The sequence below is a fragment of the Pelecanus crispus genome, chromosome 18 (genome assembly GCF_030463565.1).
Source record: "Pelecanus crispus isolate bPelCri1 chromosome 18, bPelCri1.pri, whole genome shotgun sequence".
Classification (NCBI taxonomy): Eukaryota; Metazoa; Chordata; class Aves; order Pelecaniformes; family Pelecanidae; genus Pelecanus; species Pelecanus crispus.
The window spans coordinates 980,001-994,516 of NC_134660.1; the positions used below are offsets into that span (position 1 = coordinate 980,001).

General features: G+C 57.8%; 1 protein-coding gene across 2 annotated transcripts in view; it reads right to left on the reverse strand.

The window, feature by feature from the left end:
• Positions 1-298: 298 nt before the first annotated feature.
• Positions 299-14,516, reverse strand: part of IGF2BP1 (insulin like growth factor 2 mRNA binding protein 1) — a 28,863-nt gene continuing 14,645 nt past the window's right edge. The window contains exons 3-15 of one of the 2 annotated variants that reach the window (XM_075722662.1): positions 8,213-8,261; positions 7,673-7,724; positions 6,847-6,910; positions 4,832-5,113; positions 4,013-4,147; positions 3,658-3,780; positions 2,976-3,111; positions 2,753-2,875; positions 1,818-1,934; positions 1,552-1,626; positions 1,097-1,228; positions 797-910; positions 299-391 (exon numbers count right to left, since the gene is read on the reverse strand). In XM_075722662.1, the coding sequence (XP_075578777.1) occupies positions 299-391; positions 797-910; positions 1,097-1,228; positions 1,552-1,626; positions 1,818-1,934; positions 2,753-2,875; positions 2,976-3,111; positions 3,658-3,780; positions 4,013-4,147; positions 4,832-5,113; positions 6,847-6,910; positions 7,673-7,724; positions 8,213-8,261 (1,495 nt within the window). The remainder of the gene's footprint in view (positions 392-796; positions 911-1,096; positions 1,229-1,551; positions 1,627-1,817; positions 1,935-2,752; positions 2,876-2,975; positions 3,112-3,657; positions 3,781-4,012; positions 4,148-4,831; positions 5,114-6,846; positions 6,911-7,672; positions 7,725-8,212; positions 8,262-14,516) is intronic. The other variant, XM_075722663.1, reaches the window with a different exon arrangement.

Below are 14,516 nucleotides of genomic sequence, written 5' to 3' on the forward strand. Positions count from 1 at the left end.
GTCCCCGGCACCGCGCCGGCCTCGGCAGAGCAACCGCTTGGCCCGGCGCGCGGCAGCACCTCTCGCGTCATTTAAGTAGCTGTCCTGGCACGTGGAGCTAAAAACGGACCTGATTTTTTTTTTTTTTTTTTTTTTTTTTTTTTTACCCTAGCCATCTACCTTGGAAGCCAATCAAACTGCCTTTTAATCTTAATCGGTTAATGAAAAAATTAGCATCTGTCTACGGTAACTGATTCCCAGCCACTCTTAAGCCCAGCATTGGCTTGTTCCGCTTTTCACGTTGGTGTCGGTGCTGCTCTTATTTCCTCCGTGCTTGCGTCTGGCCGCTCTGTCCCTTCTGGTGCTGCTGCTTCACCTGGGCCAGGATGTCTCGGATCTTGCGCTGAGCCATCTGCGGATGAAAGGAGCGAAGGGGGGAGCTGGGGGGGCGGCGAGACCCCGGGGGCGAGGGACACGGCTTTGCACGTCATGGAAGATGCGACGGCGTTCAGCAGGGCTGAGGCAAGTTGCTCCTGGAGATCCCTTCCCGCCCTATTTTTAGCGCCGTTTCCCCCAGAAGCTGGATTTGGGAAGCCATGTTGTGTGCGCGCGCACACCCCCACAGCTCCCCCTCCTTCCCCCACCGTCCCCCACCATCACCCACGGCGAAGGGCGCAGCTCGCCGTCACCCGCTTCTGCAAACGCCACCGGCCACGCACGGGGAAAAATTCCACGGGAGGGTACACACGTGGACACAACCCCATACGAGCCACCTGAGAATCCACCAGTGCCGGTGCCGGAGCTGCCGGGGCCATACCTGGCTGGCGTAGAAGTGCCCGATGATCTTCACGATGACCTGCTCGTTCTCGTCGGGGGTCTGGTCCCGCGGCACCACCACCTCCGCCGCTGTCAGGTTCTGCAGCTCGTTGACCTGCGGGGAAGGGGCAGAGACCACCCCGTCGCGCTGTGCGGGAAGGACGAGCCCCTCCGGGAGATCCCAGCCGGCCCACCGGGAAATCCCAGCCGGCCCACCGGGAAATCTGGCCCTGGGATGTCCCCAGGCACCGGCACGAAGCAGCCACCCCGCAGGGTGCTCCCATCCCCATCCAAAGCTTACGGTTTTGCCCCCTTTGCCGATGACCCTGCCCGCGGCCGAGGCGGGGACCCGGATGTGCGTCTCCAGCTTCACTTCTTCCTTCGGTCCGAAGAAGTTCTCCTCCTTCAGCTTCCCGTAAATCCTGCCTTGCGCCTGCGGAGGGGAGGGAGCACGGAGTCAGGCGTCACCCAAGATGTCCTACCCCTACACGTCCCCACCGGCTCAGCGGGTCTTCATCCCCGGGACCCGGGATGGGACAGCATCCCATGAAACTGGGATGAAATTGGGATGACATCCCATGAAATTCCTTGGGGTTGCAATGCGGCTCAGCCCCTGGGAGAGCTGATGCTGGGTTTACCCAGCCACAGACTGGGGGGCTCAATATTGGGGTCGCTGCCCTGCTCCTCCCTTCCCGGCTCCGCGGGGCGGCAGAGGACACCCCGAATTCCCCGCGGTGGCGGCAGCGCCGGGGGAACCTTGAACTGAGCTTCCGGAGGGCCCGTGATGACGACCATGCGCACTTTGGAGTCCGGCGTCTCCGGAGGGGCGATCTGGAGGGGGGAGAGACAGCGGCTGCGGCGGGGAGCGGCACGGGCAGGGTGGCAGCCATGCCCTCCCTCCCCCGTGCCGCAGGATCGGGCCCCCAGCCCTGCTGCCCGGGCTTTGCAGGGGCTTTTCCCAGCCAGAACAGCACCCGTCCAGTGGGTGCAGGCAGAGGGGGGTCCCCATGGGGCAATCCTACCTTGATAGAGGCACTCGCAAACCGGGAGAGCTGCTTGATGTGCTGGCCCTTCTTGCCGATGATGGCGCCGACCGCTTGCGCGGGGATGAAGACGTGCACAGTCTCCTGCTCCGGAGGCTGCGGGTACAGTGCCACCGTTCAGGGTACAGTGTCACCGTTCAGGGTACAGTGCCACCGTTCAGGGTACAGTGCCACCGTCCAGGGTACAGTGTCACCGTTCAGGGTACAGTGTCACCATTCAGGGTACAGTGCCACCGTTCAGGGTACAGTGCCACCGTCCAGGGTACAGTAGCACCATCCAGGGTACAGTGTCACCGTCCAGAGTACAGTGCCACCGTTCAGGGTACAGTGCCACCGTCCAGGGTACAGTGCCACCGTTCAGGGTACAGTGTCACTATTCAGGGTACAGTGCCACCATCCAGGGTAAGTGTCACCGTCCAGGGTACAGTGTCACTATTCAGGGTACAGTGCCACCATCCAGGGTACAGTAGCACCATCCAGGGTACAGTGTCACCATCCAGGGTACAGTGTCACCGTCCAGGGTACAGTGCCACCGTTCAGGGTACAGTGCCACCATCCAGGGTACAGTGCCACCATTCAGGGTACAGTGCCACCATCCAGGGTACAGTGCCACCGTCCAGGGTACAGTGCCACCACGGGGATCAGGGCTCCGAACTCCCCCCAGAGTGATGCCCACACCTCTCCCAAGGGTGCAGGGCTGAGCCAGCACCAGACCCCATGGGCTCCGAGCACCTTCTCCATCGCATTTGCCATAGTTTAAAACACCGCACCCTGCACCCACGCCAGACCTGACCGGGCTGCTGACAGCACAGGATGCGGAAGGCGTAACCCTGACCATCGCAAGGTCCTCTGCACACCGGGCAGATGCCCGGGCTGGAACCTGGAGCCGTTTGAGCTGCTGGGTGTTCACTCACCATGAAGGAGCTGTACGGCGCGGCCCCGGAGACGCTGCTCGGCGGAGGAGGTACTGCATTGGAGGAGGCAGGGAAGAGGCCAACCGCAGCCAGGTTAAGGCCAGGGATGAGGTGAGATTGCAACTGAGGGCGAGAGGAGAGGAATGCTCATTGCTTTTATCAGGACATCCTCCCAGAGAGCTCCCATCGGCCGAGACGCAGGGCAGGACCGAACCCCACTCACGCTCATGGCGGCCACGTCGTTCTCGTAGGCTTCTCTCACTTTCTTCATGATCTCCTGCTCCGCTTTGCAGCAGTTCTCGATGGAGCCCTTCACCGTGATGGTCCTTTCGGGGTTGTACAGAGTCAGGTCCTGCAAGCTGATGGGAAAGCCAGCGTCAGCGCCGAGACCCTGCCCTGCCCGACCCGTGCTACACCGCGTCCTCCAGTCCTTCTGATGGGTGCTATTGGGGTGCCAGGGACACGGGCTGCCACTGCGACCACACACTGGGACTGCCTGGTCCCAGTCAGAGTGGGGACCAGCATCGTGGTTGGCACTGGGAAATCCACCCTGCCTGCACCCAAAAGCATGGCTTAAGAGCAAAAACCCCAGTCCTGGCCATCAAACCAGCCGGTCCTGAGCTCTGCAGCCCTGAAGGGGTGGGGAAGGGACACCCAAGGCACCGGGGGGGGCACCAAAGGGACGGGGAGGTGAATACAGAAAATACAGAGCCAAAAATATAGAGCCAAGATTTTTCAAGAGAGCTCTGGGGAGTAAAGCACCCATGCCACAGGCTGGTTTCTCAGCTGAGGGGCAGGCATCTCTGCCTGCTCATCACATCACCCGTCTCCTCCTCATCCTCCCCATCCACCCCGGCCTGAGGAAGGTCTGCCCTGGCTCCCCCAAAGGGAGCGAGGAGCCTTACGATGAGATGGTGATTTTTGTCTCCGTGTCCTGCTCCACTTTCTTCAAGTTTCGCCCTTCTTTGCCGATCAGGCGCCCCACAAAGTTGTTATGGGCCAAGATTTTCAGAGGCACTTCATCAGCTCTTGAGAGAGGAATGGGGAAAAAACCAACATGAAGGATTACTGCAGCCAGAAGAGGAGGGATTTGGTACAGAGGGATGAGGGAAGCTCAAGTCCCCTTGCTTGGAGTCCCTGGGTCCCCCAAAGCAAAGCTCCTGCACACCTGGGAGCGTCACAGGCGTTAGGATGGCACCACAGCCCAGTGAAGAGCCACGGGTGGGATGCACGGGCGCAGAAAGGCAGGGGGAACCTTACGTCTTGGTGTCCTTGGCCTCCTTCTGCATGATCTCCAAAATCATCTTGCAGGCGGCGGAGCAGCCCTCGGGGGTGGAGTGGATGCTGATGGCTTTTTCTGCGGCTCCCGCGTTTTCTTTCCGGTGCACGTCGATCCTGCAAGCACGGGATGGGCGCTGGGGCGGGGGAAGCGGCTCTGTGGCTTCCCGGCAGCACGAGCGCCGGCTGCTCCGCTCCCCACGAACCGCCTGGAGCTCACACTCGACTGTAAGATTATATGCACCCAGGGAAGGCAAGAGGAGTTAATTCTGGGCTCGATACTCAACATGGGCGCAGCGGCTAGAAGCTCAAATCACAGAAATCCAAATAAGGCATCAGCATCTATTTATTTTAAGCAACAGGAGCGATTAAGTGGTGGAACAAGCACGTGCCTGGGGGACAGGGTGGGCTGTCCATGACTTCACATCTTAGATAAAGCCTTCCTTGGGGGACAAGAGCCGTAGCCAACATAAGCTCAGGGGCCAAACGCAAGAGCAGGCGGGTGAAGCTCAAGAAGCTCGTGCTAAACGAGACCGGCTGAAGCAGCGACCTCCCCACGTGCCTGCCCGGGTCCCGTCCCAGCCAGAGCGGCCCCGGCAAAGGGAGACGCGCGAAGTGCAGCCAGAAAGCCTGGCTGGGGAAGGGCATGGGAAGGTGGCTCTTGGACACGCTGCTCTGCGCAGCAGGAGAGCTGGAGCGGCCTCAAATAGCCCGTTCTCCGAAAAAGACGCAGCCTTGCGTATCGCTGCAGACCGCTCGGCTCAGCAAGGTGCAAACCGGCTCGTGGGAGAGCGGACTCACTTGGACTGCGTCTGCTTGGTGATGTTCCTGATGGTGGCCCCTTCCTTGCCGATGATGGCACCCACGTATTGGGTGGGCACCAGGAGGCGGAGGGGGATATCAACCGGCTGCTGCTTGACCGGTGCCCCCGCGGTGACAGGGGAGCCCTGCCTGGGAGCACCGCGTGCCCCGAAGCCGCCCCGCCGCCCGTTCTCCGGCCCTTGCACGGACTGCTCGTCGGGGATATAGGAGACCTTCAGCGCGTGGTTCTCCAGCTGGTGCCCGTTCAGCTTCATGATGGCTCTGCAAGGGGAGAAGGGGTTGGGGTGGGGGTCCCTCCCGGCACGCTCCCACGCCGAGCGGCAGCGCATCAGCATCAGCTCGACCCAAAACGGGCCAAGCCCTCCCTGGCATAACGCCCGGTGAGGAAGCACCGGGAGCGGGGAAAGGAGACGTCACTGACGCCGTGGGGACCCGGCAGGACTTTCCACCCAGCCTGGATGAGCCAAAGTATTTTAAGGGGAACCTCTCCGAGCACCCAGGGGAGGGGATGGGAGCGATGGGTGCAGCACAGGATCGTGCAGGGAGCGATTCCCACGTCTCCTCCGCTTTATGATTTTTGGCTGATATTTCAAATCCCTCTCCTGGCGAGACTTCAGGGACTGCAAGAGCTGAAAGCTGTCGATAGATGGGGCTGGCAGCAAGAGCAAAGTGATGGCTTTGGCCACTGCTCTCCACAGCTCCTTCAAACCTCCCTGGCTTCCTACAGAGAAAACCAAAAGTGCAGCTCTCCAGAAAGTGGTCAGTGACTCAACTCTCGCAAAAAAAAAAAAACCCCCAAAAAACCACCCAAAAAAACCCACCCACCCAAAAAACTTCTCAAACTAGCTGAATGGAGACTTTCCTGCTAGCAGCCCCGTCCCTGCAGGATGCAAAGGGACCAGAGAAATGCTCGATGAAGCACATGCATCCCCAGAAGAGGAAAAAGCAGGGGAGAAGGGCTGCAGATCTGAGAGCAAAACTACTTGCACAGAACTCTTTTGCTTCCTGCTGAAAGAAACCCCAAATATTTCACCCTGTGGGGTGCAAAGCGCAGGGCCAGTGCGGATGGGCAAGGCAGAGGAGGACACACCGGGAGCGTTCCCCTTGCCGGGCTCCACGGCCGGACCCTGCCCCACATTATTACAAAGTGAAACAAGCCTGCGGTTCCCCCATGAAGGTTTGCTGTGGCCACGCACGCGACCACAGCAAATTCACAGCAGCCACGGCTTTGACAGCTGAAGTATTACCGGCCAGGCGGCCATTTGGAAGCTGGCGCTTTGGGGAGTGACCACAGGCGACGTCCCCAGGGATGGCGGCGCAGCCACCGTGGCCACATTTGAGACATGCCCGCCTCGGTGACGGAAACCCTCCTGGATAAAAACCTATCAATCCATCCCCACCCTCCTCCAGGCTGCCCTCCAAGGAAAGTGCTGATCCCGTCCCTCTTCCAGCTTTCCAGGGCCCATCGTCAGGGCAAAAGGAAAGTGAACTAAGCAGCGGTGAAAACCCAATTCATTTTCCATTTGCATTTAGTGCAGAGCCTGATCTTCCCCGGGCAGGACGGGGAATGGAGCTGCAAGTCCCCCAGTGACACGGCCATCGGCCAGAGGGGACACGTGTTGCCTGATGCCTACCAGCTCCTATGACATTTGGTCTTATTATTACTTTTTCTGGAGACAAAACTCCTGAAATCATGTAAGTACAGGAAAGTCTCTACTTTTCCTTGAGCAAAAAGTTGTGGTTTTACTCTCTGAACTGCAGAGAAAAGCCTAGAAACATGGACATCCTCTGGGGCTTTCATCTGAAGGTGAAGGAAAAAAAATCAGAGTTCAGGGGGGTTTCCTCAAAGATTGGCTGCATTTTTAGCCAAAATTTATGAATTCTGGGGTAATCTGACTCCCAGCACTGGAAATCCTGGTTTTTGCAAGCAGGGAAGGGCCCGGAGCCGCAGCAGGGAGGGCAGCCCGAGCTCCCGGGGGACGTGGGGCACTTACTGCCTGGTCTGCTCCCGGTTGGCGTAGGTGACGTTGACAACGGCGGTCTCGCTGTCCGTGTTCACTGCGAGCAAAAGAGGCAGAAGTTAGAGAGGCGGCGCGAACGCCAAGGGCCCCCGAAAACCGGGGGTCCCCGCTCGGACAAGTCCCTGCTGGGGCTCCCCAGGGATTTGCAAACATTTTTCTCCTGCAAGGGAGAAGAGTGTCCAAGGGCTCAGGCCACGCTGGGACTCATCCCAGGCAGCACAGACCCTCCTGCCTTACGCAAAGGATCCCGGTACGCCATTGCGCTCTGCAGCAAAGCAACCAAAGCCAAATCCATCCTGCTATCCTTCACCAGAGCCCAGGGACGGTCCCAGGAGCTCCTCTGAGCCCTCCTTTCCATTTCTAGGAGGGTTATGGTAACTCTATTCTCATTAAACATCCCGGGGGCAATATTAAACCTCCTGTCTCAACTGATCGCCATTAGAGGCGGAGATAAAATCTGCTGAGCAGAGACAGATCGTCCCCGGCCAGCCTCGGGAGAGCATCCTGCACCTTCCCCGGCGCGGCTGCTGTGGGTACCCACGGGTGCGGTGAGAGCGACACCGACGCGGCGCCTGAGGCGGGGACGCCCACGTGCGCTGCCCAAAGCCACTGCACGGGACCTGTCTTTTAGCAATAGGGAACAAAAAATAGCCCCAGAAACCAGGCTGAGACCTCTTGACATCTTTAGCCATGGCTCCTGCTGACAAAGGAAAACCACGTGTCCATCCTCACCCTCCTCTCCCCCAAAAATAGCTGGGGCAGAAAATATCTTAAATACAGCTTCTTTTTTCAGTCCTACCTTGCTCGCAGTTTTCTACAGTGCCATACTGGGCTAGCAAACCATCCAGAACCTGGAAAAGGGAGAAAAAAAGCCACTTTACACTGGGAACGTCAGGACAGACCAGGGAAATAGAATCAATCAATAAAGGCAGCTTTCTAGTCATTAAGATTTCACAAGCAATTAGACGAAGGAAGCTCCTGCCTGCCCCAGGACGCTGGACCAAGGGGCCTCGGAGCCAGCTGGGGTGGCGGGGGAAGAGTCAGGAAAAGTCCCAGCAGTCAGCAGGAAAAAAGGATCCATTTCGCTCCTTATACAATAGATAAATCATATAACCCTGCTATTAATGGGGATTTTGTTGGTGTAGCTTATGTTGCTTCTACCAGTTGAATTTACTCCTGTAATGGAAGAGGAATAAGCCACATGGATGCAAGCACCTAGTGTAATTACACCCAATTAATAGCAAAGAAAAGGATAAATAAACTTTAATCCCAAGTACTGGAACCTGAGGGGGAATTAGTCCTTAAATCTGATCTACACTTCTCCGCTTGCTCCTCTTACCTCCCATCGCAGCTGGGGTGGGATGTTTCGGATTTGAATTTTCCGGCTCCTGAAATAAATGAAAAGCGATTAAAAAGCAGATTTGGTGTCCAAAACGCGGCCGTCTTGCTTCAAACTGTTGCACGTTGATGTATCTAACCAAGCTTTGCATTTCCATACGCTATTGGGGTTTCTGGTGGCTTTTGGCTAATTACACCCAGCCCGGTCGGTGCTGGATTTACGCCGGGAACTTCACCGAGAACAAGATGCCAAAGTCCCCCCGACCCTTCGGCACTGGCTGGAGCCCTAACGTGGGCACGGCTGGAAAGGCAGAGACTTTTGCCAGGCTGAATAGAAGGATTAGAAAGCAAAAAGGGAGCCGTGCGTTCACGTAACCTGCCCTCCTGCACCGAGGGACGGCCCTGGGGATGCCACCAACCGCTGGCGGGACCCGCTGGAGCATCACCACCACATCCGAAAACCCGGGTGAATTGGGTGAATGTTAACTGGGCAGATCAAGGCACGGGCATCCACCACCCAAGATGGTCTTGGGCTGCTTCTCCACTCACATTTTTGGCTCTTCCTAACCTCACTTTTCCCAAAATAGAAACCCTTTTTTTAATTCCCATGCCAAATTTACCGCGGGGGTGCTGTCCCCCACTCCCGCCCCTGGCCCTGCAGCTGCCGCAGGCAGCTGAGAGCAGCCGTGGGCTCAGCCGGTGGCTCCGGTGCGGCTGCCGGCACCGCGATGTGCCGCTGGACACCCCAGGAGCCCCCACCTAAAGGCAATGACACCTTTAGGCGCCCAGCGCTTCGAAGGATGCGGCTTTGTGGGTGCAATCCATATGCGAACAGTGCCAACGCCCCACGGATGGCCAGGCCCCCCCGTTGGCCTCCGTTTCTCAGGAATAACCAAAACCACTGAATTTTAAGGTGCCTAAAGAAAAGGAGGATAAATGCCATGACCATGGCAGGCAGCTCGGCGCTCGCGGCACTATATCGAGTAAATACCCTCAGACCTGCTCAGCACAGACCCGGGCTGCAAATTCGAAGTATTTATGAACGCATGAAATAATCCAAAAAAGGAGAGAAAATGAGATTCCAGATCCTTATCTTCTAATGACATGACTTCAGAAGGTGGCTCAGCTCATTTGCCAATGAGAAGAAGTCGTCTCAGCATGAACCGGCCCGAAGCAATCGGCAGGATTTAGCCACACAGGTAAGGATTCCTCCTCAGCCCCTTCATCCCGCGAGGTAAAAGCAGGAGCCTCGAGCAGCCCCTCCGATCCGTGCTGCTGATGCAAACCCACACACATCAAAATCCCCCAAAAGGCCGGCTGGGTTTCAAACAAAACCAGAACTGATGTTTCCCAAAGTCACCAAAGATTTCCCAAAGATTCAGACCAGAGGGATGGGATGCCCAGATTTGGGGCTGCTCTCCCCTCTAAAAGTCAAAATGAAGCACAAAAAAAAAATGGATTTTCAGTGCTCCCGATAGCTCAGCCGCCGGGAAGGCTCCAAAACACCAAATTTTGTCACTACTACAGATGCAAACTGGGTGGATGGGGGAAAAGGAGACCAACGCAACCCTTAAAAGTGCCGCGTGTGGCGGGGGGCTGCAGGAAGCCAAGCGGGGGGGAGCACGCTCTGAAACCAGACCTCTCGTTTACACGCTAATCCGCATCCCAAAATGAACGGGAGAGAGATTAAGAAATTCAGAATGCGAGGAATGTCACAGTCCGGGGAGGGCCGAAAGGATTTGGAGTGACAGAGGAAACCCCGTAGGTCTCCCACTGCCCACCCCTGCCACGGAAACTTCTTCAGATAGCTACAAGCATCTGCACGGGCAGAGCATGTGTTCTGCACATACGTGACCGGAATCCAACGTGCTATGGAGAGAAAAGAGCCATTTATGTCCTCACACCGCAATTCTGCTGGTGGCATCTAATTTTCTCCCACTGAAAATAAATAAATAAACCGAATCGGATCTCCTTCGCCGAGCTTGCCGGCACGCCTGCCCGGGCAGAGCATCGCTCACATCCGCGCCAGCCGGCAAGGCGAGGGGGCTGCTCCGTGCCTCACCGGGGCCGCTGTGCTTTTATTAATATGTTAATTAACCGGTAATTCCTCCCATCGCGACCACGCCACTGGGATTATTTGCCGCTCCTAACAGCCTCCATCGCTGGCGGGTATTAAATCCCCAGGAGGCCACGCTCGGAGGGGGACGGGTCTTTTACCAGCCCAACGCGGGGAGCTGCACAAAGCAGAGCGGAGTCCCATGAAATCCCGGGATGAGGCAGCGCTCCGAATACTCGACTCCTGGCCCATCTCCATCAGTGCCCATCCTGCCCTGGGGAGGGTGGAATCGGGGCCGCGTCCATCAGCCCTTCAGCGAGCTCTGGCTCGACGTGGAGTTGCCCCATGCCGGGTGGAAACCTCCCCCTCCGATGAACAGCCCCTGCGCGAATCCGGCTCCGTCCGAGCGCTCGGCAGCAGCTGTGGTTAGAATTACAGAGGAAGTCATGAATAAATAAACCCCACTATTCGCTTTGCTAGAAGCAGGTCCCGCCGTATTTAAATCCTCGTCACAAAATGCCACTCTTCGCACCACCGAATGCAACAGCCCCGGTCTGCCCGCTCCACGACGAGCGGAACTTTACTCCAAATAAATAACTCCGCGAGACGGCGATTCCCTGGCTTTTTATTCGTGATGTGCCAAAGGCGGGAGCTCCTCCCTCCCGTGCCACTGAAGGGCTCTCGCAACCTCCGCTCGCCCGACCTCGGCTGCCAGCCGGGACCGGTGCTCGTGCCCCGCGGGCGGGCAGGAGCCACGGACCAGCCCCGGCATCTCCAGCCCGCGGGAGAAGGCAACAGCTCTGCCGGATGCTGAAGGCAGGAGCCTCCCAGATCCTTGGCGTGAGCCAGAGCGGACTGATTGACCCGGTAAAAATTTGCAGATCTGGATGGTTTCTGCCCACGTGCGGGTAAGAAAAAAAAATGGGGGTGGAGAGAAGAGGGCGAACAGCTTCAGGGTTGTAAAGGGAGAGGAACCACACGTCCCAGGGATGGATCCCGGCATCGCCCTCCTCTTGCTCCGCACCAACGGTGCTATTTGTGATAACAGGATTTTAGCATCCCACTACGTCCGTCCTTCAGCCCTAGAAAACCTGCCAACATGCCTGGCAGCCCTCTGCGGATCTGCTGGCTCTCCTGCAGAACCGGGAGGCAAAGTGAGACCTTTGAAATATTTTGATGCTCTCAGTAAACCCTCCCCAGCCTTGGGTTTGGCTCACTGGGAAAAAAACCTGATGCGACCGGACTGTAACAGGAGGCTGTGATGGGACCCGCATCACGGAGCCACACCGCAGATGAGCAGCTCGGGTCAGTCCCTCGTTACCCCCGAGCAGTGCAAGCACCAAGATCTGCTCCAACAAAGGCTTTCCTCGGGTTTTCTTCCAGCCAGCTCTCTAAAGAGCTCAGCACACCAAGAGGTTAAACTTCACTGGGAGGAAAAGCAAAGAGACAGAGCAAAGTGCCACGGAGGATCCTGCAACATCCAGGTACCACGGAGATTTCTCGCCCGCTCGCGCTGTGCCCATCGCTACCGTGCGGGTCAAACCCAAAGTGCACCAGGAAGAACCTCTTCTCCGGAAGGGAAAAACCAAAGTGAAACAGGGAAAAAGTGGCAGCAAAGGAAATCCCCGTTTGCTCAGAAAACCCCCGCTGCCGGTCTCCGACAGCCCCGGAGCCAGCTGGAACTGCTCTGTGTCCCTAAGGCACCCAGAGCCCTCCCAGCCCACACGGCATCGCCGGCTCTCGGTGCAGCCTCAGGTGCCCACGGCACGTCGGCAGCGCAGACGGACTGGGACCCGCCGCAACCTTCGCAGAAAACCCAGGTCACCCAGGCAAGCGGAATCATCTTTAAGAATCCCAAATTCAGTTTTTGGGCGGGGAGGGAGGGGTGGGTTGTTTGGGGTTTTAATTTTTAAATCTCACTGGGAAACATCCAAGTGCAGATTCAGCCATCAGGATCGCTCTTTTCTCACCCCCTGGACACATCCCCAGAGAATGCCTTTGAGAGGGTGGCCAGAGCCTCCCGCTTAATTAAGAACCTGCTGGTAATTCCCCGGAGTGGACTGGCACAGTGGCGGTGGTGGCAGGGACCCAAGAGAGGGGCACTAGCCGGTTAGGAGCAGGCAGCCTGGCCGGGGGCCAGCGGGAGGCTGGGGCTGGCGGCCACGAGCCGGAGCCAACGGCAAAGCAGCATCGGCGCGGCCCAGCCTCGCCCAAGGGCTCCCTGCCCTTCCGCACGAGCCCCGCGCGGCGTTTGCCAGGCGACGCGTTGGCGGGGGGCAGAGCCGCTCCTTGCCCCGTCACCAGCGCGGGTGCATCCCTGCCTCCGGCGAGGAGCCCCGGCAAGACTTGCTGCCACCTCCTCCCAATACAGTTTTGGCCGCAGGGCCCACCCGAGGCAAGAGCTGCTCTCTCCCAGCACGGAAAAGCTGGAGAGGCGTTCCGAGAGGAGCGCTGCTGCACCCACGGCCGCTGAGCGCGTCGGCAGCGGAGCTTGGGATAACGCCCGCGTCTCCTCAGCGCACCCTGCGGCTGTGCCTCCCTGCCCTGCCCCGCGGCACGCGGACCTGGCGCTGCAGGCAGGGGCTCACCGAAGGACTGGGGCTGTTTTACCAGCAGGATTCGGCCCCGAGCATCACCGGCAGCACGGAGGCAGCTGGAGGGATCGGCGCGGTGGGCGCAGGGAAGGAGAGGAGGACAGAGGGTGCAGGATGCTCGGGTCACCCCGACTATCGTGCTCTGAGCTTGTAGCCGCAAACGACATTCCCTGCGGTCTGCAGGTAACAGACACTCAACCACCTGCAGCACCGGAGCACGACGCTCATCTTTAGAGGGCAACAACGCCCTGCACAGGGGTTACCCCCACGAGTGAAACAGCCCCACGGCGTGGCTATTTCCAGTGCAGCCAGCGCTGTGGATTTCCCTCCTCTTCCTCCGCTGGTCCAGGTTTTGCCCTGACGACTTGTTTTCTCTCTAGCCCCAAAGCAAGGGGCTGGTTTAGTGAACGCCTGCTAGAGAAAGGGCCAACCCCGAGCACGCCAGCAGGCGCTGCTGGTCCTCTGCCCCCATCTCTCAGCATCTGGGTGCCAGCAGCAGCGGATCAGGCTCTGCAGTCGCACCGGAGCCGCACATACACCAGACACGCTTTCCGTGGGACGCTGGCTACAGCATCTCTCTTATATCCAACACCTCCTGGACCTTCTCCGTCCCCCACCGCGTATTCCTCGACGCCGAGGTGACCAACGGCACCACGACGCTGAAGGACCAAGCATTGATGGCAGACTACGGCCAAGCTCCGGGCGCTCCCCGACCCCGTCCTGGCTGTCTCCTACCGAAACCATCTATGCAGCTCCTCGGGGCAGGAGGAGGACGGTCAAAGCCAGAGACATGGGGGGACCTACTAGAACTGAACAACATTAATGATGGCTTTGCAATCAAATGCAAATGTTATGCAAATTGGGGGGCTGAAAACACAGTGCATCCCTGATTCAATTAACAGCATTTCATTTATCTAGTTAGGCTTTGATTCAGGAAAGCACTTAATCCTGTACTTAATGTGTTGTTGTTGTTGTTTTTTAATGTTTTAAACATTTTTAAATAGGAAAATGTGGTTGCTAAGACACAAACGTTGCCAGGGGGACTCGGAGAAAAGTTGTAGCTGAAATTACTTGCTTTTCCCTTATAAATTGATAGGCTTTCAATTTGCCGGCATCTCCGTGAAGCAGGAATAGTGTCCCTATGCTCCCTTCACTGACAAGGAAACAAAAGCACAAAAAAGGAGGTACCCGCTGGAAGCCCACAGCAGATCCCTACCACACCTCTGAGCACAACCCACCGTCGTCCGCCCGCTTGGATGGGATCAGCCTCCGGGTTTTAGGCACGTCACCTGTGATTTGCCATCTTTCGCAACGCACTCCAAGCCAATGCATCTCACGGCTTCCCCACGTGCCGGTCGGTTGTTGCACTATTAAACCCACCGACACATGGACTTCCCAGCAGGGCCAGGCACACGAGGTCCTCGCTGGAAGCACTCACACACTGGCAAGGCAGGAAAAAACCACACACACGTTCACCAGGTGACGCTCGAGCAAGGCCAGCGATCCTGATTCCCTCCTCAAATGCAGCATTACTAAGGTTTGAGTCATACTTAAGCAGAGACAGATATTTGAATTTTTTGCTGAATCCAGACCTCCTGACCCAGCTCCTTACGAAGGTGCAGCAGGTCCAGGCTGAATTTTTGGCGCCTTCGTGG